The sequence below is a fragment of the Rhinoderma darwinii genome, chromosome 7, assembly GCF_050947455.1.
Source record: "Rhinoderma darwinii isolate aRhiDar2 chromosome 7, aRhiDar2.hap1, whole genome shotgun sequence".
Lineage (NCBI taxonomy): Eukaryota > Metazoa > Chordata > Amphibia > Anura > Rhinodermatidae > Rhinoderma > Rhinoderma darwinii.
In genome coordinates, this window is record NC_134693.1 from 8122820 (window position 1) to 8145157 (window position 22338).

The 22338-nt window shown below is 42.8% G+C and overlaps 2 protein-coding genes across 8 annotated transcripts in view; both read right to left on the minus strand.

Annotated features, from left to right (window-relative positions):
* FYB2 (FYN binding protein 2) overlaps window positions 1-3881 on the minus strand; it is a 174536-nt gene extending 170655 nt beyond the window's left edge. The window contains exon 1 of the mRNA XM_075832055.1: window positions 3809-3881. The gene's annotated coding sequence lies outside the window, so the exon portion shown is untranslated. The remainder of the gene's footprint in view (window positions 1-3808) is intronic.
* DAB1 (DAB adaptor protein 1) overlaps window positions 1-22338 on the minus strand; it is a 721439-nt gene that overhangs the window by 50563 nt on the left and 648538 nt on the right. For 6 of the 7 annotated variants that reach the window (XM_075832689.1, XM_075832692.1, XM_075832694.1 and 3 more), the window contains one exon: window positions 5632-5691. The exons of the other annotated variant lie outside the window; for it this stretch is intronic. In XM_075832689.1, the coding sequence (XP_075688804.1) occupies window positions 5632-5691 (60 nt within the window). The remainder of the gene's footprint in view (window positions 1-5631; window positions 5692-22338) is intronic. 7 annotated transcript variants of the gene reach the window in all.

The following is a 22338-nucleotide window of genomic DNA, read 5'->3' on the forward strand; positions in this document are numbered from 1 at the left end:
GCCAGTATCACACATGATAGTATTAGATACACAGCTCAGCACAGTATCACACATGATAGGATTAGATACACAGCTCAGCAGACAGTATCACACATGATAGGGTTAGATACACAGCTCAGCAGACAGTATCACACATGATAGGATTAGATACACAGCTCAGCAGCCAGTATCACCATGATAGGATTAGATACACAGCTCAGCAGACAGTATCACACATGATAGGATTAGATACACAGCTCAGCACATTATCACACATGATAGGATTAGATACACAGCTCAGCAGCCAGTATCACCATGATAGGATTAGATACAGCAGCAAAGCAGACAGTATCACACATGATAGGATTAGATACACAGCTCAGCACATTATCACACATGATAGGATTAGATACACAGCTCAGCAGCCAGTATCACCATGATAGGATTAGATACAGCAGCTCAGCAGACAGTATCACCATGATAGGGTTAGATACACAGCTCAGCAGACAGTATCACACATGATAGGATTAGATACACAGCTCAGCAGACAGTATCACACATGATAGGATTAGATACACAGCTCAGCAGACTGTATCACACATGAATTATATACTATATTTGTTGATATCCATTTGCTTCTTGTCCTGATAGACACCTTGCTATTGTACTGTATGATTCAGTTTTAATCTGTTTGTTTAAATATATGTAACAATAAAATATATTTTGTATTTTTCTAAAAATATTTTGTGTTAATTGACCTCATTTGTGGGATCTCCATAATCAACAGGTCTTCACTTGGTTATACTTATATTCCCTTTTCCTCGTGTTCTATTATGAAACACGATCAACATTACAGGAGAAGGAGAAATTATTTTCTGGATGTACAAATAGGATGTTATATTTATGATTAAGCTGAATTGTCATATTTGATTGTAAATGTTAATAACTGTGGCTGCTACGGCCTCTCACCACAACAGTTGTCTGAAGGTAAGCCGACTGAAGTATTCCATCCTTTAAAGTCAAGTGCGAGCGCAGAGCATGCACACGACCGTAAAAAATCTCCTTAATTGCGGAACGCAATACGGTCCGCAATTACAGACCGCCCCTTTCTATTGGCCGTGGACACCTTTCCGTATATGGAGCAAGTCCTACTTTTAGTTTTTTACCGGCTGTGCTCCCATACTTTGTATGGGAGTATAGCAAGAATCAGCGGCCCCGCGGCCGTCGACGGCCGGCCGTGCCCGCAATCGCGGGCCGTGGTTACGGGCACGGCCGTGTGCATGAGGCCTAAAGTATGTGCAGTAAAACTCTCCAGTTATTATCGCCTGCGGACAGAAAGTTCTTATTTCTCGGTGCAACTTCATTATTTTCTGCCATAAAGATGTTGTAGGAAAGTCGGTGGTGGCTACAAAAGAGGGAGGGACGATTTAAAGGGCCGGCAGCTTATAATACAGGCTGAACAAGACGGACTGAAAGTGGTTTTAGTCCAAGGACTAGGAAATGTGAAGTTATTGCTTTATGGTGTCGGCTATTAAAAGGGAGAATTTAATGGGATATTCTCATCTCCGAAATATAAGAAATATGTAGTATATCCACCGGGCAAAGTGGCTGGATGCAATGATTCTGTATCATAAACACCAGTCACACCCAAAGCTGCATTCACAAATCTACTGTACTAACTAAAGATCTTATCATGAAACACATTCATGAAATGCATCAAGGGAGATGGAGATTTTTCTATATTACACTCCCTGGGTATAAACGACGCCTCACACAACGCAATGCAGCAGTAGATGCCCTGAACAGATCTGACCTAGCGGAGTGCAGAAGAGAGAAGTGAGGCCCTGCTGTCAGAGATAATAGGAACCCTACAGAATTCTAAATGCAGCTCTGGATGTGACTGGAGTAATGGACAGAACGTGCTGCAGGTTCTGGTACAGTCTGTAGAGTTATCGGCTGATCCATGAAGGAAATGTCAGAAGTGACACATGAGATCAGGTTGTCAGCGGTGATTACATTGTACTCGTAATACAGAACCTCATCAACACAAAGCAACGACAAACATCTTCATGTAACCGAATGATCCGCATCTCCAATGTGTGTGTGTGTGTGTGTTTGTGTATATATATATACCATGGAGCTCCAATCCGAAACTACTGGAAAAATATCGATCTTGTGGAGGGCAGTGACCTGTGGGGTCAGGGCTGTATGTGACAGGGACATGATGCGAGGAGGAGAATGATGACAAGTCAGAGGTCACAAACTGCTGAGAGTTACATAGTGGTAGGAGTGAGTATCCTCCAGCAGCACAGAGTATTTCATGAGGCAGGCGTGGTGATCTTGTGGAAGGTCACAGTTTCAGAGTTACATAGTGCAATGTAAAACAGCACAGAGTATTTCAGTAGATGAGTGTACTGATCTTGGGGACCTGTCCATGTAATTATTAGGGGGGATTCACACGAGCGTGTATTCGGTCCGTGCGGGCCGCGTGGTTTTCACGCGGCACGCATGGTCCAATACAAGTCTATGGGGCAGTACAGACAGTCCGTGCTTTTTGCGCAGCGTTTGTCTGCTGCGCAAAAAGCGCGACAGGTTCAATAACTCTGCGTATTTCGCGCATCACGCACCCATTGAAGTCAATGGGTGCGTGAAAATCACGCGCACCACACGGAAGCACTTCCGTGGGGCGAGCGTGATTCGCGCAACAGCAGTGAAAAGGATGAATGAAAACAGAAAAGCACCACGTGCTTTTCTGTTTCCAAGCATCCAAACGGAGTGTCTTTGCGAGGAGCGAACCCCGACAACCGAGGCAAACTTCACCGGGTTCGGCCAAACTCGTTTTGGCCGAACCCGGCAAAAAAAATTCCGGTCCGCGACGTCGGGAGAGATTCACGGTGCATGGTGCTGAAAGAGTTAAACTGTTTCAGCACCATGGACAGTGACTTGCGATCCCAAAATACATGAACCTGTAAAAAAAACCGAAGTTCTAACTTACCGATTACTCCTGTCTCCTTCCTGCAGTCCGACCTCCCGGGATGACACTTCAGTTCAAGTGACAGCTCCAGCCAATCACAGGCCAAGCACAGGCTGCAGCCAATCACAGGCTGCAGCGGTCACTTGGACTGCCGCGTCATCCAGGGAGGTGGGGCCCGATGTCGAGAGGCGCGTCACCAAGGACGCGTCACCAAGGACGCGTCACCAAGGCAACGGCCGGGAAGTTCTCGGTAAGTAGGAACTTTATCTTTTTTTTTTACAGGTTTTTCGCTGTTGTGTTCGGCATTCACTGTCGATGGTGCTGAAAGAGTTAGCTCTTTCAGCACCTTGGACAGTGACGGGCGTCGACAAGCCTCATCTCTATGATGCCGGCTGCGCGAAAATCACGCAGCCGCGCATCAGACACGCATGACACACGCAGCTGTCAAATGGTTTTTGCGCTCGCAAAACGCCGCGTTGTTTGCGCGCGCAAAAACGCAACGCTCGTGTGAATCTGCCCTTAGGCCTCATTTACACGAGCGTGTGCGTTTTGCGCGCGCAAAAAACGCTGCGTTTTGCGCGCGTTTGTATGGCGTATGCACTGCGTATACGCAGCCTTGTTGCGTTTTAAACGCGCAAAAGGCATTTGACAGCTCCGTGTGTCATCCGTGTATGATGCGCGGCTGCGTGATTTTCGCGCAGCCGCCATCATAGAGATGAGGCTAGTCGACGCCCGTCACTGTCCAAGGTGCTGAAAGAGCTAACTGATCGGCAGTAACTCTTTCAGCACCCTCGACAGTGAATGCCGAACACAATATACACCAACCTGTGAATATAAAAATACTTTCATACTTACCAAGAACTTCCTGCTTCCCCCAGTCCGGGCTCCCGGCCGTTGCCTTGGTGACGCGTCCCTCTCTTGCCATCCGGCCCCACCTCCCAGGATGACGCCGCAGTCCATGAGACCGCTGCAGCCTGTGATTGGCTGCAGCCTGTGATTGGCTGCAGCCTGTGCTTGGCCTGTGATTGGCTGCAGCTGTCATTTGGACTGAACTGTCATCCCGGGAGGTCGGACCGGAGTTATCGGTAAGTCAGAACGTCTTTTTTTTTTTACAGGTTCATGGATTTTCGGAGCGGAAGTCACTGTCCATGGTGCTGAACCAGTTTAACGCTTTCAGCACCGTGGACAGTGACTGTCTCCTGACGTCGCGTACCCGAACATTTTTTAACGGTTTCGGTCAAAACGAGTTTGGCCGAACCCGGTGAAGTTCGGTGCGCTCATCTCGAATTTGACACTCCGTTTGGATGTTTGTAAACAGAAAAGCACGTGGTGCTTTTCTGTTTACATTCAGGAGTTTGACAGCTCTTGCGCGAATCACGCAGTTCGCACGGAAGTGCTTCTGTGCGGCATGCGTGGTTTTCACGCACCCATTGACTTCAATGGGTGCGTGAGTGCGCGAAAAACGCACGATTATAGAACATGTCGTGAGTTTTTTTCTGCGCACACGCGCTGAGCGCAATTCACGCATCGTCTAAACAGCCCCATTGACTAATATAGGTGCGTACGACATGCGTGCAAAGCACGCGCGTCGCACGCGCGTATAATACGTTCGTGTAAACGAGGCCTTAGGCTGCTTTTCTTACTTAATCCACACCTCTGTATAATTTACATAATCACAGACGACATCAAATCCATCATATAAAATGTATGAAGAACTTCTAAAGAAATAACTATGAAGACTTTACGTGACAGATAACATAAAACAACTTGGAAAAACAATTTAAAAAGTAAAACCAAAGAAACAAAAATATAACATGCGTTCCCCTTATTACCGTCTTTCAACTCCCAAGTGGAATTCCTAAACATTGAAATTCTAATTATACACTGACACCAAACCACCACTAGGGGCAGTTGTCGTATTTATGGATAGGGAAGAAAACCCCACTGAGCTTTAGCAGTGAACAAGGGAGAGAAGGTGCAGGGAAGCGCCAGGTCCCCCGACCCACCCCATGAATTCCGTCATTTTAGTTACACCACCGGTTACTACATAAAACACATCATGAGCAGCGTTACTTTACTTGACCTATTCTCGCCACCATTAATGTTAACAGAAGGAAGGGGTTATTGTTCATATTAGAACTTCTGTCCAGTCACCTCACATTTAAAGGGATTGTCTGAGATTAGAAAAAGTTGTCTTTTTTTTTTTTTACCAACAGCGCCACTGTTGTTCATAGGCGTTGTCTGGTACTGCAGCATATCCCCATTCAAGTAAATGGAACTGAGCTGCAATGCAGGTACAGTCAATGGACAAGAGTCGTGCTCTTCTTGGAAAACCCACAAAACCACAGAGTCAATATGGTTGTGCCTTGGGAGCCACAACCAAGGTGCAGAAATGTGACATGGTCTTAAAGGAGAAGTCAGCACCAATGGCCGTTAACCTGGCCAGTGGTTATGGAGAAGGCCTTGAACCCATATTTCTAGTCGTTGCCCCCTCAGTACAGTTATATGAGAGCACCCAAATTATTCAGATGACAATAAGATCAAATTTAGCCCCTCCCCCACCCAGTCTATAATATAGAAATGAAATACAGTAATATATTATAATGGATGAATATAACAGTGTAGTTATTTGTCATCAATCTCAATATAAATGGCTTAAGATAAGAAATGATACGTACACTTATCGGCTGACTTTTTGGCACGTCATAGACACCTTCTTTCTTATGGCTGGTAGGAACCTAGAATTAAGTCAGATATGATCTAGGTAAATATGGAATGTAAATGTATCACAGTCACACACAGAACAGACAGTAACATCAGGACAGATACAAGACATACATCGCTAGCCGCAGGTCATATATTCATATAATATGGACATGGTGCAAACCCAGATCTAATCTACGACCCAGAGGCTGAGAAGTCATTACACAATTCATGAATAGAGAAAGAAGAATCCAAAAAATATAAAATAAATGGGCAGTGACAGGACGGACCCAACATGTAGACATTCCTCTATAAGCTGGACACCATGTAAGTGGAGGACCACCAATGTTTATTGATTTCAATAGGCACCGTGTAATTCTCCCTTTCTCCTCTAGAGGTGCTGTAGGATAGATAGATAGATAGATAGATAGATAGATAGATAGATAGATAGATAGATAGATAGATAGATAGATAGATAGATAGATATAGATAGATAGATATGAGATAGATAGATATGAGATAGATAGATATGAGATAGATAGATAGATAGATAGATAGATAGATAGATAGATAGATAGATAGATAGATAGATAGATAGATAGATAGATAGATAGATAGATAGATATTAGATAGATATGAGATAGATATGAGATAGATAGATAGATAGATAGATAGATAGATAGATAGATAGATAGATAGATAGATAGATAGATAGATAGATAGATAGATAGATAGATAGATAGATAGATAGATAGATAGATAGATAGATAGATAGATAGAGATATGAGATAGATAGATAGATAGATAGATAGATAGATAGATAGATAGATAGATAGATAGATAGATAGATAGATAGATAGATAGATAGATAGATAGATAGATAGATAGATAACAGATAGATAGATAGATAGATAGATAGATAGATAGATAGATAGATAGATATGAGATAGATAGATAGATAGATAGATAGATAGATAGATAGATAGATAGATAGATAGATAGATAGATAGATAGATAGATATGAGATAGATAGATAGATAGATAGATAGATAGATAGATAGATAGATAGATAGATAGATAGATAGATAGATAGGTAGATTTAGCTTGAGTGCATATCTATTTATATTTAGTGGTTTAGGTGGCATTAGTGTTGCAGGGTGCTGTCGCCATTTTTTTATATCTGCTGTATATCTGCAGTCATAGGTGTTCTTGCACCTGCGTATTTTGTATCATTTAGTTGGAATGTGCTGTTCAATTTTTGTTGTGTTTATGGGATCCATATATGTGGGGTTAGTGACGGCCTCCACTTGTTGTTCTTGCACTCCTCCCATTCTGCCCTGGGTGATTTTAATCAGTTCAATGCTGGATCCTACCATCCCCAGGTATATATGTAGGCTTAGTCCCAGTTCTGGGTGTATGTGCAGCGTAGGTTCCCACCTTACAGAGGTCGCCTTGTCGTGGCAGGTGGGCTAACACTTTTTGATCAAAATGTGCACTAAGAACCTCCCTATTTGTAGGTAGATTTAGCTTTAGTGCATATCTATTTATATTTAGTGGTTTAGGTGGCATTAGTGTCGCAGGGTGCTGTCGCCATTTTTTTATATCTGCTAGATAGATAGATAGATAGATAGATAGATAGATAGATAGATAGATAGATAGATAGATAGATAGATAGATAGATAGATAGATAGATAGATAGATATGAGATAGATAGATAGATAGATAGATAGATAGATAGATAGATAGATAGATATGAGATAGATAGATATGAGATAGATAGATATGAGATAGATAGATAGATAGATAGATAGATAGATAGATAGATAGATAGATATGAGATAGATAGATAGATAGATAGATAGATAGATAGATATGAGATAGATAGATAGATATGAGATAGATAGATAGATAGATAGATAGATAGATAGATAGATAGATAGATAGATAGATAGATAGATAGATAGATAGATAGATATGAGATAGATAGATAGATACAGTGGCGGATTATCATTAGGGCGTTTCGGGCGGTCGCCCGGGGCCCAAGACTGCCAGGGGGCCCAAGGAGCCTATGACCGCCCGAACCCCCTCATGCCCAGTGGCGTCGCTAGCACCGGAGGGAGCCCCGGTGCCAGGACCGCACCTGTCAGGCGAGGGGAGCTTTGCTTCTACTTAGCAGCCGTGGTCTGTGCTGCTTTAGAAGCTCCCCCTCCAGCCCCCCTTCCCTGCTCTAAACATCTCTGCTGCTAGCTGTCGGGACATGGGGGAGGGGAGACTGTCGGCGGGCTCTGTGCTGTGAGCAGGAGAAGAGCTGCAGTGAAGACATAAAAGGTAAGTGCATGTGTGTTTAATATCCATATTCATGTGTGTTTAATATCCATATTCATGTATGTTTAATGTCCATATTCATGTATGTTTAATGTCCATATTCATGTATGTTTAATGTCCATATTCATGTATGTTTAATGTCCATATTCATGTATGTTTAATGTCCATATTCATGTGTTTACAAGGTGTACTTTGTGCATACTCGTGTATAATGTGCCTACTTAGTGTATAATGTACATACTCGTGTGTACTTTGTGTACTATGCATACTTTGTGTATAATGTGCCTACTTTGTGTACTTTGTGCATAATGTGTGTACTTTGTGTACTGTGCGTACTTTGTGCATAATGTGCGTACTTTGTACTGTGCGTACTTTGTGCATAATGTGCGTACTTTGTGTACTGTGCATACTTTGTGCATAATGTGCCTACTTTGTGCATAATGTGCGTACTTTGTGCATAATGTGCGTACTTTGTGCATAATGTGCCTACTTTGTGCATAATGTGGTACTTTGTGTACTGTGCATACTTTGTGCATAATGTGCATACTTTGTGCATAATGTGCGTACTTTGTGTACTTTGTGCATAATGTGGGTACTTTGTGCATAATGTGCGTACTTTGTGTACTTTGTGCATAATGTGTGTACTTTGTGCATAATGTGCGTACTTTGTGCATAATGTGGTACTTTGTGTACTGTGCATACTTTGTGCATAATGTGCGTACTTTGTGTACTTTGTGCATAATGTGCGTACTTTGTGCATAATGTGCCTACTTTGTGCATAATGTGCGTACTTTGTGTACTTTGTGCATAATGTGCGTACTTTGTGCATAATGTCCTTACTTTGTGCATAATGTGCGTACTTTGTGCATAATATGGTACTTTGTGTACTGTGCGTACTTTGTGCATAATGTGCCTACTTTGTGTACTTTGTGCATAATGTGGTACTTTGTGTACTGTGCGTACTTTGTGCATAATGTGCGTACTTTGTGCATAATGTGCCTACTTTGTGTACTGTGTGTACTTTGTGCATAATGTGCGTACTTTGTGCATAATGTGCGTACTTTGTGCATAATGTGCGTACTGTGTGTACTTTGTGCATAATGTGCCTACTTTGTGTACTAGTGTTTAGGTAGTGTTAGCAATAGTTACGGCGCGGCAGGGTGGTGGTGGAGAAGGGGGGCCCAAGTTTGGGTAACAGCCCAGGGCCCATGGTCTTCTTAATCCGCCACTGGATAGATATGAGATAGATAGATAGATAGATAGATAGATAGATAGATAGATAGATAGATAGATAGATAGATATGAGATAGATAGATATGAGATAGATAGATAGATAGATAGATAGATAGATAGATAGATAGATAGATAGATAGATAGATAGATAGATAGATAGATAGATATGAGATAGATAGATAGATAGATAGATAGATAGATAGATATGAGATAGATAGATATGAGATAGATAGATATGAGATAGATAGATAGATAGATAGATAGAACCGCCCAGGTTCCCAAGGAGTAAGCAGCACTGAACATGAGCTCCTGAGTCTACATCAATATATACCTTGTAATGAGCAAACTGTAAGGCATAACCTGGATAATACAGACTCCATGGAAGACAGGAAGAAGCAGGACTAAAAGTTCTTCATGAAAAATAAGAAATGTAAAGATTTGAAAGAAAAAACAAGAATTTTGCTTAGAGGACAGACTGCAGCAGAGAACATCAAGTCTGACCGAGTCCAGAGAACTGAGCATCCAAAAGGTAAGAACTTCCTGCAACACCAACACAATCCTACTAGAGAGAAAACACCAGAGATATAAGGATTTATCTAAAAATGGAAAATCACAACTTAGAACAAGAAATGCAGAATAAAGTAAATGTCCATAAGACGGAGTTTGGGATAGAAGATTCAGACAACAGGGGGTCCGGCACCTTGGAGATCACATACTCCGAAGAGCAGAGGAGCATTCAAGCGAGGAAAGCAGTAAAACATGCCACAATCAGACACAATCCAGAGACACTTTTTGCTGACTTTACCTCTAAAGAAGAAGTCAAGAGGAAAACAAATGTATTATTCTACACTGAGCACCGCTCCGCCTGGCACACAGCCCTGTGCCAGCACTATAAGGACATATCAAAGTGTGGCATCAATAAGGGCCGACAGATCAGAATAAAAGACCCAGGAAATGATGGGAGTATTACACTTACCATAAGTCTATACAATAACGGCAACGTTCTCATACAAGGCAATGAGGACAAGCTAGAGGAATTCCAAGAAATCTTTCATCATATTAAAGACCAGGCCCAAACTTACAAAGAACAACAAACTCCAGCAACCCAAACCAGAGATGGACATACAGAGACAATCTCCAGCGACACCCCCGCTGCCCCATGTCCCAATGTCCCACACCCCTCACCCGACACCCTCAGAGACTGTTTATCTCAATTAGAAAGAGACTTTGTACAATTCAAAGAAGAACTTCAAAGAAATCTCGGTGACAAAAACACAAATGACCAAGTAATTAAAGAGATAAACAAACTGAAGTGTGAACATGCATCAGCTCTGCAGGAAATACAATGTACACTCCGAGAGCTGCAACAAGAAAATACAAAGCTCAGATTAGAGATAGAAAATCTAAAACCACAAACACAAAGTCTAGGAGCAAGGGAGAGCGCTGACGTAAGGACTGCCAATGACCAGGGCGCTAGTACATCAAATCACCCAAACCCAATAAATATTCCTGAAATTAATGAAAACAAACTAGGAGAAAACAGAGCGATACAAGTGGGTACAAAGCCGACCGCCAACCAATCCTCCAGCACAGAACCACAGCAGCACCACATAACACCACCAAGCAGGACCCAGGACACAAGCATCAGACAAGCCACCCGCAAGTCACAATGTCCTGATACTGTCCTAATAATTGACTCAAATGGCAAATACCTTAATACACGGCGACTCTTCCCAGGAAAAAGGGTCAGTAAAATTCACTGTGCAACTATCCAACAAGTCACATCAGTCATCAATAACCCACATTTTACCAATCCAAACCATCTCATTATACACACGGGTACAAACAACCTCCAAGACCAGCAACAGCAGATTGCAGAACAACTGACCCAACTAGCAAAGACGGCACAACAAAAGTTCCCTGACAGTAAAATAATTATATCATCCGTGCTCCCAAGAAAAGATGTACCCAACGAGATCACCCAGGCCATCAACACAGAGCTGGCAGCGAACATCAGCTCAATGTCAAACATCAGCCTGGCACAACACCCCTCCATAGAGCAGCACCACCTGTATGATGACAAACACCTCAACAAACGAGGGGTCAGCCTTCTGGCCAAAGAACTGAAAGACATTGTGCTGAACAGACCCCCCAGACCTGGACCCCACACCAGCCAAAGCCAAAACATGGAGACGTCACTAACAATGAAAAGACCTCAAACTCCACACACTTCACTACACCCAGGAGAAAAACCCCTGTACCCAAGGTCAGACCAACAGAGGCAAAAGCCATGGAGAAAACCCCCTGCCTCACACAGAGACACGCAGAGCAGAGACATGGAGGAAACCCCCTGCCTCACACAGAGACACACAGAGCAGAGACATGGAGGAAACCCCCTGCCTCACACAGAGACACACAGAGCAGAGACATGGAGGAAACCCCCTGCCTCACACAGAGACACGCAGAGCAGAGACATGGAGGAAACCCCCTGCCTCACACAGAGACACGCAGAGCAGAGACATGGAGGAAACACCCTGCCTCACACAGAGACACGCAGAGCAGAGACATGGAGGAAACCCCCTGCCTCACACAGAGACACGCAGAGCAGAGACATGGAGATGCTAAAGACCCTGCTCAGCACTCTATGTAAAAAACTAATGTGACTGTACAACACGAGAACATCTACAACACATCCAACAGTCACATCTCCAGCCCGTCCTACACAGCGCCGCTCATTACAAGGTATATGGACACACAATGACGTCCTTTATAATCAGCAGCTGGAATATTCAAGGCCTCAACGCCTCAGCCTTTGGATGCAAAATTAACGATCCAGACTTCATCCAAAGACTGAAAAATATCGATATACAAATCCTCCTGGAAACATGGACTAGGACAGAGAATGAGTCCCTGGTGCCCACTGGATACAGGGAAATCTCTGTCCCCGCCCTGAAAAATAAACACATCAAGCAGGGTCGGTGTTCAGGAGGAATATTAGTCTGGTACAAGGAGGAGCTCCATGAGCAGATCAAAGCCGTGAAGCGAGGAGACAGCCACATCTGGATAAGAATAGGCAGCTCCATCCTCACCTCTCAGTCTGACATGTATCTCTGCGCAACGTACATCGCACCGCCAGAGTCCCCGTACTCCAACCCAGACAGCTTTGAGATTATACAAAGGGAAGCCGCCCATTTCCAGACCCTGGGCAGCGTTCTCATCTACGGAGACCTCAATGCAAGAACGGGGAGAGATAAAGACTACCTGACCAATGATGGAAACATCTTCATCTTTGGAGCAGAGGCCGACTGTCATAACTCCCTACAGAAAGAGAGAAACAGCTATGACAGCACCGTCAACAAAAGCGGGAAAAAACTACTGAATCTATGTCGAAGCTTAGGACTCCACATACTGAATGGCCGCACCAAGGGAGACTCTTTAGGAAGGTATACACTAAACTCCCATGTAGGCAGCAGTGTAGTAGACTATGCCATCACGGACATGGACCCCGCAAACATTGGTGCACTCATAGTCACTCCACAAACGCACCTGTCAGATCACAACCAATTACTTCTATACATCAAATCCACAACCAAACCATCTGCACAAAAACCACATCAAACCGGCCTCTTCAACCTGCCCCCATCTTATAAATGGTCCAAAACGTCAACTATAAAATATAAAGAGACAATGAACAGACCAGAAGTGCAGGAGATGCTTCACAACCTCTACAACAAGGTGTATGAGACAAGCCCAGGAGGGGTCAATCAGGCCGTAAATGACCTCAATAATATATTCTATACCATGGCAGAGAAGTCTGACCTGAAAAGATGTGACTACAAGAGGCCACAAGAAATACATCCTAACGGTTGGTTTGACCGTGAGTGCAAAGAAGTACGGAAGACCCTAAGAAATGCCTCAAATAAGAAGCACCGAGACCCAAACAACACCGGTCTGAAGGAGGCCTACAGCAACATACAGAGGCAATACAAGACCATCCTCCGAAAGAAAAAACAAAGGCACATCTCCACCAAACTTACCCAACTCCAAGATGCCCTCCATGACAACTCTTTCTGGGAATTATGGAAACACATGGGCAAAAATTGCAAGAAAAACAACCTTCATATTCAAAATGGCAACATCTGGCTCCAATATTTCAGGGACCTCTACAAAGATATCCCGAAAGAAGAACAAAGCCAAGAACAAAAACAAATAATATCAAAATTGAAGGCGATGGAGGAAACACTTAAAGATTCTCAAAACCCCCTGGATACACCAATAACACTGCAAGAAGTAACAGAGAGAACCTCAGACATAAGGTGTAAAAAATCCAGCGGCCTAGACAGAATCTCACCAGAAATGATAAAACACAGCCCGCCAGAAATACAGGCCGCAATAGTCAAACTATTTAATATAGTGCTGAGTGCCGGCTACTTCCCGCAAATCTGGAACCAAGGCCTTATAACACCAATCCACAAGAGTGGGGACAGGTACGACCCGGCCAACTACCGAGGGATATGTGTCAGCAGCAACCTGGGGAAACTGTTCAGCAGCATCCTGAATAAGAGAATCCTCAGCTTCCTCACCCAGCACAATGTCCTCCACCAAAGCCAAGCTGGGTTCATGCCAAACCACCGCACCACTGACCACATCTACACCCTGCGCAGCCTCATCAAGAGCCACGTCCACAATACAAAGCATGGGAAGATTTACGCCTGTTTTGTGGACTTTAAGAAGGCCTTTGACTCAGTGTGGCACCCGGGCCTATTCCTGAAACTGCTGGAGAGCGGAATAGGAGGTAAAACCTATGACGTCATCAGAAGCTCCTACACAGAGAACAGATGCAGCGTGAAGGTGAACGGGAGAAGAACGGCTGATTTCCAGCAGAGCCGAGGAGTCCGACAAGGCTGCAGCCTCAGTCCAACGCTCTTCAACATCTACATCAATGAACTGGCCACAGCTCTGGAATCCTCCTCAGCACCAGGTCTCGCCCTCCATGACACCCAGGTGAAATTCCTGCTGTATGCAGATGACCTTCTGTTACTATCACCAACCGAGAAAGGTCTCCAAGACAACCTGCAAATCCTAGAAAAATTCAGCTCCACGTGGGCACTACCCATCAATGCCAAGAAAACCAACATCATGGTGTTCCAGAAGAGAAACTCAAAATCCCCCAGGCACCCGACCTTCACACTAAATAACGCCACAATCACAGCGACCGACAGGTACACTTACCTGGGCCTAGAAATCAACCAATCAGGAAGCTTTAAACAAGCCATAGAGATTCTGAAAGACAAGGCGTGCAAAACCTTCTATGCCATCAGACGAAAACTCTATCATCTCAAACCACCAGTGACGGTCTGGCTGAAAATCTTTGACTCCATCATCTCCCCAATCCTCCTGTATGCCAGTGAAGTCTGGGGTCCGGACACATACCCAGACTTGTCAAGGTGGGATTCCAGCCCAACAGAAATCTTCCACCTAGAATTCTGCAAACACCTTCTCCAAGTCCATCGGAGCACCTCAAATAGTGCCTGTCGGGCAGAACTGGGCAGATTCCCACTACACCTCACAATCCAGAAGAGGGCGCTATCATTCTGGGCCCATCTACACAGCAGCAGGCAAAGTTCCTATCACCATAAAGCCCTGTTACACCAAGGGGTCCCAGGTAAACCAGGCCCCCCAGAACATCTCACCCTGACCCGGCCTGAAGAAAATGTCACCCAGCGCGGCCTCACAAAAGCCGAAATCAAGAAGACAATAAACAAAGGCCAAGAGGAATATATCAGTGACTGGAGAAACGACATAAAGACATCCCAGAAACTGACAATATACCGGAGTCTACAGCGGGAATATAAACTGGCGCCATATCTGGAGAAACTGCCAAACCCCAGAGACAGACAGATCCTGAGCCGCTACAGACTGAGCGCCCACAACCTGCTCATCGAATCCGGGCGCCACAGACAGACCTACAAGCCCAGGGAGAGCCGACTGTGCCAACAGTGCGACCAGGAGGCCGTGGAGGATGAGGCCCACTTCCTGCTACACTGCTCCAAATACTCAGCAGTGAGGGACACTCACTTCAGGAGACTCTCTGATCTCTTACCGGACTTCAGCTCCATGGAAGAGCAAGAGAAACTCTACATCCTGCTGGGTGAAGAGGAAACCACAGTGGGCACAGCGGCACAATATGTCACTGCATGCCATGGACTGAGAGAGACATGATATGCCATAGACTTGTATAACCCCGACCCTAGATGTGTCCCTATCCCCCAATCCCTCAGTCCCTATCCCTCATTCCCTTACTTCTTACTTGCTTTGGCAATGCTAATATGTATTTGGTCCTGCCAATAAAGCTTCTTTGAATTGAATTGATAGATAGATAGATAGATAGATAGATAGATAGATAGATAGATAGATAGATAGATAGATAGATAGATAGATAGATAGATAGATAGATAGATAGATATGAGATAGATAGATAGATAGATAGATAGATAGATAGATAGATAGATAGATAGATAGGTATTAGATAGATAGATAGATAGATAGATAGATCCAGTATGAGATAGATAATGTTGATGGTGTTTGCGTTAGTACATCTATAATAATGACTAGGACCTACAAGAACCCGTAGCCTTCCCTTCACCCCACAGCTGGCAATCCTTCTCTGAAGCTGGTATTTCAGGAGTGGGGTTTGCTGACTTAATAGGAGGCAGTGACTTGTCCACTCATGTGATGGTGTCAGTGAATACAGGGGCAGCGTCATGGTGTAAGTAGGGGAATAGACTTTTTGAGAGTTACATGGTGGAAAGAGCAAGGTTACTTTCACGCAGCACAGAGTATTTCAGGAGAGGATTTTGTGAGACAGTGACCTGTAAACTGATGTGATGATGTTGGTGAGGATAGGTCTGCATGTGATAGAGACAGAGTCATCATATAAGGAGGGGAATGGAGATAATTGGGAGGTCACAGAGTTAGGAAAGTGGTGGGAGCAGGGTTCCCAGCAGCACAGAGTATTTTAGGAGACTAGTGCTGATCTCGTGGGATTCATTAACTGATTGCTACATAGTGGAACAAGCAGAGTTTCCCACACAGGATAGCATTGATGTGAGGTTCTTGAGTAAAGGGCTTACGACTCCAAAGTGATACATGAATCAAATCACGATGTGACTTTATGTCACCCTGAGGGTATGTTCACACGCAGTGTTTTTAGGCGTAATTCGTGTGTTTTACGCCTCGAATTACGCCTGAAAAAACGCCCCTAATACGCCTACAAACTTGCTTGCTTGCAATGGGTTTTACCGCGTTCTGTTCCCACGTGGTGTAATTTTACGCGTCGCTGTCAAAATCTGGCGAGTAAAAAGACGCCCGCAAAAAAAAAAGTGCATGTCACTTCTTGGGACCTTTTTGGAGACGTTTTTCATTGACTCTATTGAAAAACAGCTCCAATAACGTCTGTAAAATACGCCGCGAAAAACGTTAGTTGTTAAAAAACGTCTGAAAATCAGGAGCTGTTTTCAGGCGAAAACAGCTCCGTAATTTCAGATGTATTTTGCTACTGCGTGTGAACATACCCTGATAGTCAATGGAAGTTCTGTGCAAGTGTCACACAACGTTCTATGACTTCTATGGAGCACAACTGTCAGGGTATGTCACACGGCTTATTTTGCGCCATTTTTCACCAGTTTTTCTGCCCATTGAGTTCTGTTCCGACGGGCGTTTTTTTGACGTGGCCGTTCGGAAAAATGGCCGCGTAAAAAAAGCACCTGCGAAAAAGAAGTGCAGGTCTCATCTTGGGACGTTTTTGGAGCCGTTTTTCTAGACTCTATAGAAAAAAGCTCCAAAAACGGCCGTAACAAACGCAGCGAAAACGCGAGTTGCTCAAAAAACGCCTGAAATCCAGGAGCTATTTTCCCTTGAAAACAGCTCCGAATTTTCAGAAGTTTTTACGTTTCTGTGTGAAAATACCCTAATGGCATGTTCAGACGTGGCAGAATTTTTCCGCTGCAAATGTTGGTGCAGATTTGGGGCAATTACGCAACGAATCTGCAGCAACATTTGCATATTTGACAGGTAATTCAGACGTTGCAGATATCACAGCGGACTTGCCACAGATTTCAGTTTTTGCATTGCAGAGGCTGAAATCCGCAGTGAAATTCCGCTTCTTCTCCGCAACAGACAGTGCATGCTGGGAGGGAAAATTCTGCACCGCAGCCTATGGTCCGCAGCGGAGTTTTCCCGCAACGTCTGCACAAAGATAACTAAAAAGGTGTGGAAACCAATTGTCAGACTGTCTGCAAAGGATTTCCACTGCAATTCCGCCACGTCTGAATGTGCCCTTAGGCTGTGTTCACACAGCTTAGCAAAAAAACGTCTAAAAATACAGAGCTGTTTTCAAGCGAAAACAGCTCCTGATTATCAGACGTTTTTGTAGCAACTCGCGTTTTTCGCTGCGTATTTTACGGCCATTTTTGGACCTGTTTTTCAATGGAGTCAATGAAAAACACCTCCAAAAACGTCCCAAGAAATTACCTGCACTTCTTTTGACCCGGCGTCATTTTACGCGCAGTATTTTGACAACGACGCGTAAAATTACGCCTCGTGGGAACAGAACACTGTAAATCCCATTGCAAGCAATGGGCAGATGTTTGGAGGCGTAATGGTGCCGTTATTTCAGGCGTAATTTGCGGCGTAAATGGGCCGAATTACGTCTGAAACCACTGCGTGTGAACATACCCTAAGGGTCAGTTCACAAGTGGCAGATTTTGTTGCAGAAATGTAGGCGACTTTGTTCCATTCTTTTACTACAATTTGCAGCATCTGGTGACAATGTCGTCAATATGTTACATTACATCCCAGTCATATAATAAATACATTATGGCAAAAATTTCACTCAACGACCGGAGGAAAAGCGACAAAATGCCAAAAGCCAGTAACAAAATGAATAATTAAAAAGCACTTGAAAGACAAAATCACTTAAAAAATACGCAGAGATTGTATTAAGACCTGGGACATCATTAAAGAGTAATTAATAGGACGGTCTCCACTCCTGGAGTTTATGTGGCTAAGGATTCAATTAAGTGGTAATTGGCGCCAGGTGCGGAAGAAGCCGCAGCCGTTGTATGAAGAGCCTCTCCTGAAGCTGCATCGTAATACAAGTCCCACCCCGCAAAGCAAAAGATATGATGGAAGTGACAAAATACAGACCCCCGGACCACGTGATAATACACAACCTGCCGCTGCTATCTGCTGATGAGTGACAAAGACTAAAGTTACAATGATCCCCAGAAGATATAGTATATACTGTGTGTGCCGGGTGAAAATAGTGGGGGAGGGTGGGATAAAGATAGAGCTCCGAAAAAAACAAATATTCACTAAAAAGTACATGTTTAAAATGACAGTGTAACAAAAGAACGACAGGGATTAAGTAAATGAAAGATATTTCCACATCTGATCATCATGTTACAGTTTACATATAGAATTACCCTACATAGAAAGTTGACTCACTGTGTACAAATATTACATTACTTATCCTGTACTGATCCTGAGTTACATCCTGTATTATACTCCAGAGCTGCACTCACTATTCTGCTGGTGGAGTCACTGTGTACAAACATTACATTACTTATCCTGTACTGATCCTGAGTTACATCCTGTATTATACTCCAGAGCTGCACTCACTATTCTGCTGGTGGAGTCACTGTGTACATACATTACATTACTTATCCTGTACTGATCCTGAGTTACATCCTGTATTATACTCCAGAGCTGCACTCACTATTCTGCTGGTGGAGTCACTGTGTACAAACATTACATTACTTATCCTGTACTGATCCTGAGTTATATCCTGTATTATGCTCCAGAGCTGCACTCACTATTCTGCTGGTGGAGTCACTGTGTACACACATCACATTACTTATCCTGTACTGATCCTGAGTTATATCCTGTATTATACTCCAGAGCTGCACTCACTATTCTGCTGGTGGAGTCACTGTGTACATACATTACTTATCCTGTACTGATCCTGAGTTACATCCTGTATTATACTCCAGAGCTGCACTCACTATTCTGCTGGTGTAGTCACTGTGTACATACATTACATTACTTATCCTGTACTGATCCTGAGTTACATCCTGTATTATACTCCGGAGCTGCACTCACTATTCTGCTGGTGTAGTCACTGTGTACATACATTACATTACTTATCCTGTACTGATCCGGAGTTACATCCTGTATTATATTCCAGAGCTGCACTCACTATTCTGCTGGTGGAGTCACTGTGTACATACATTACATTACTTATCCTGTACTGATCCTGAGTTACATCCTGTATTATACTCCAGAGCTGCACTCACTATTCTGCTGGTGGAGTCACTGTGTACAAACATTACATTACTTATCCTGTACTGATCCTGAGTTATATCCTGTATTATGCTCCAGAGCTGCACTCACTATTCTGCTGGTGGAGTCACTGTGTACACACATCACATTACTTATCCTGTACTGATCCTGAGTTATATCCTGTATTATACTCCAGAGCTGCACTCACTATTCTGCTGGTGGAGTCACTGTGTACATACATTACTTATCCTGTACTGATCCTGAGTTACATCCTGTATTATACTCCAGAGCTGCACTCACTATTCTGCTGGTGTAGTCACTGTGTACATACATTACATTACTTATCCTGTACTGATCCTGAGTTACATCCTGTATTATACTCCGGAGCTGCACTCACTATTCTGCTGGTGTAGTCACTGTGTACATACATTACATTACTTATCCTGTACTGATCCGGAGTTACATCCTGTATTATATTCCAGAGCTGCACTCACTATTCTGCTGGTGGAGTCACTGTGTACATACATTACATTACTTCTCCTGTACTGATCCTGAGTTATATCCTGTATTATACTCCAGAGCTGCACTCACTATTCTGCTGGTGGAGTCACTGTGTACATACATTACATTACTTATCCTGTACTGATCCTGAGTTACATCCTGTATTATACTCCAGAGCTGCACTCACTATTCTGCTGGTGGAGTCACTGTGTACATACATTACATTACTTATCCTGTACTGATCCTGAGTTACATCCTGTATTATACTCCAGAGCTGCACTCACTATTCTGCTTGTGGAGTCACTGTGTACATACATTACATTACTTATCATGTACTGATCCTGAGTTACATCCTGTATTATACTCCAGAGCTGCACTCACTATTCTGCTGGTGGAGTCACTGTGTACATTACATTACTGATCCTGAGTTACATCCTGTATTATACTCCAGAGCTGCACTCACTATTCTGCTGTATGTTATTGAAAAGAGTCCAAAATATTGCTGTCAAACTAATTCTGAACAATTTAGCTGAGGGTCTATTTAAAATGCCTGTATAAAGCCTAATATTCAGTGAACAGGTGCTAATTTGTTAGAACCGGAATACCCCTTTAAGGGCTTGTGCACACGGCAGCATATCTCCGAATCTGTGTCATATGGTCCAGCACCTGTAGGGATCTATGGGGCCATGCTGTTGCTTTGTGTGCTTCTGATTTATATAGAGTCATATGGAATTTTTTTCCTTACAAATGTATATGTAATCTGTGAGAAAAAAGCAATTGAGCCATATCCCATTGCAGTAATATGGAGTTATAATGTGCGGTACAGAGGAGCCGTAAATCTCAGGAGATCATCCATAACTTCCTCCCAGACTAAAGATCAGTCCTGTCTTTGGCTGTAAAGCAACTGAATGAAGCAGGAGCTCTCCCCCATCGCTGTAATATATATATTACACAGCGGTATACATATAGTACACCAATATTTATATTAAACACCGGTATACGTATTACACACCAGTTTACATATTAAATGCCAGTATACACATAAAAAATCAGTATACATATTACACCCCATGTACGTATTACACACCAGTATAAATATAGCACACTAGTATACATATTACAAACTAGTATACATATACATATTACACATCAGTATACATACAACACACCAGTATACATGTAACATACCGGTTTACTTATTTTTCACTAGTATACATATAACACACCAGGAACGATATTACACACCATTATACATATAACACACCAGTATACGTCTTACACAACAGTATACAAACAACAAACAAGTATACATGTTATACACCAGCATAAATATAACAGACTAGCTCAATATAACACACCAGTATAAATATTACATGCCAGCATAAGTATAACACACCAATAAACATATTACACACCAGTATACATATCATACAACATTATACATATAACACACCAGAATACATATAGTCGCCATGTAAACATATAACATACCAGTATAAATATATTTAACACACCAGTATACATATAACACACCAGTATATGCCAGTATGCATATTATACAACAGGTTACATATAACACACCAGTATACATAAAACACAACACTACACATATTACACAATTGTACTTATTACACACCAGTATAAATATAACAAACCAGTATACATATTACACACCAGTATACATATAGCACACATCAATACACATACTACACACCAGTATACATATAACACACCAGTATACATATAACCATATAACACACCAGTATACATATTACACACCAGTATACATATAACACACCAGTATACATATAACACACCAGTATACATATAGCACACCAGTATACATATAGCACACCAGTATACATATAGCACACCAGTATACATATAGCACACCAGTATACATATAGCACACCAGTATACATATAACACACCAGTATACATATAACCATATAACACACCAGTATACATATAACACACCAGTATACATATAACCATATAACACACCAGTATACATATTACACACCAGTATACATATAACACACCAGTATACATATAACACACCAGTATACATATAACACACCAGTATACATATAGCACACCAGTATACATATAGCACACCAGTATACATATAGCACACCAGTATACATATAGCACACCAGTATACATATAACACACCAGTATACATATAACCATATAACACACCAGTATACATATTACACACCAGTATACATATAACACACCAGTATACATATAGCACACCAGTATACATATAGCACACCAGT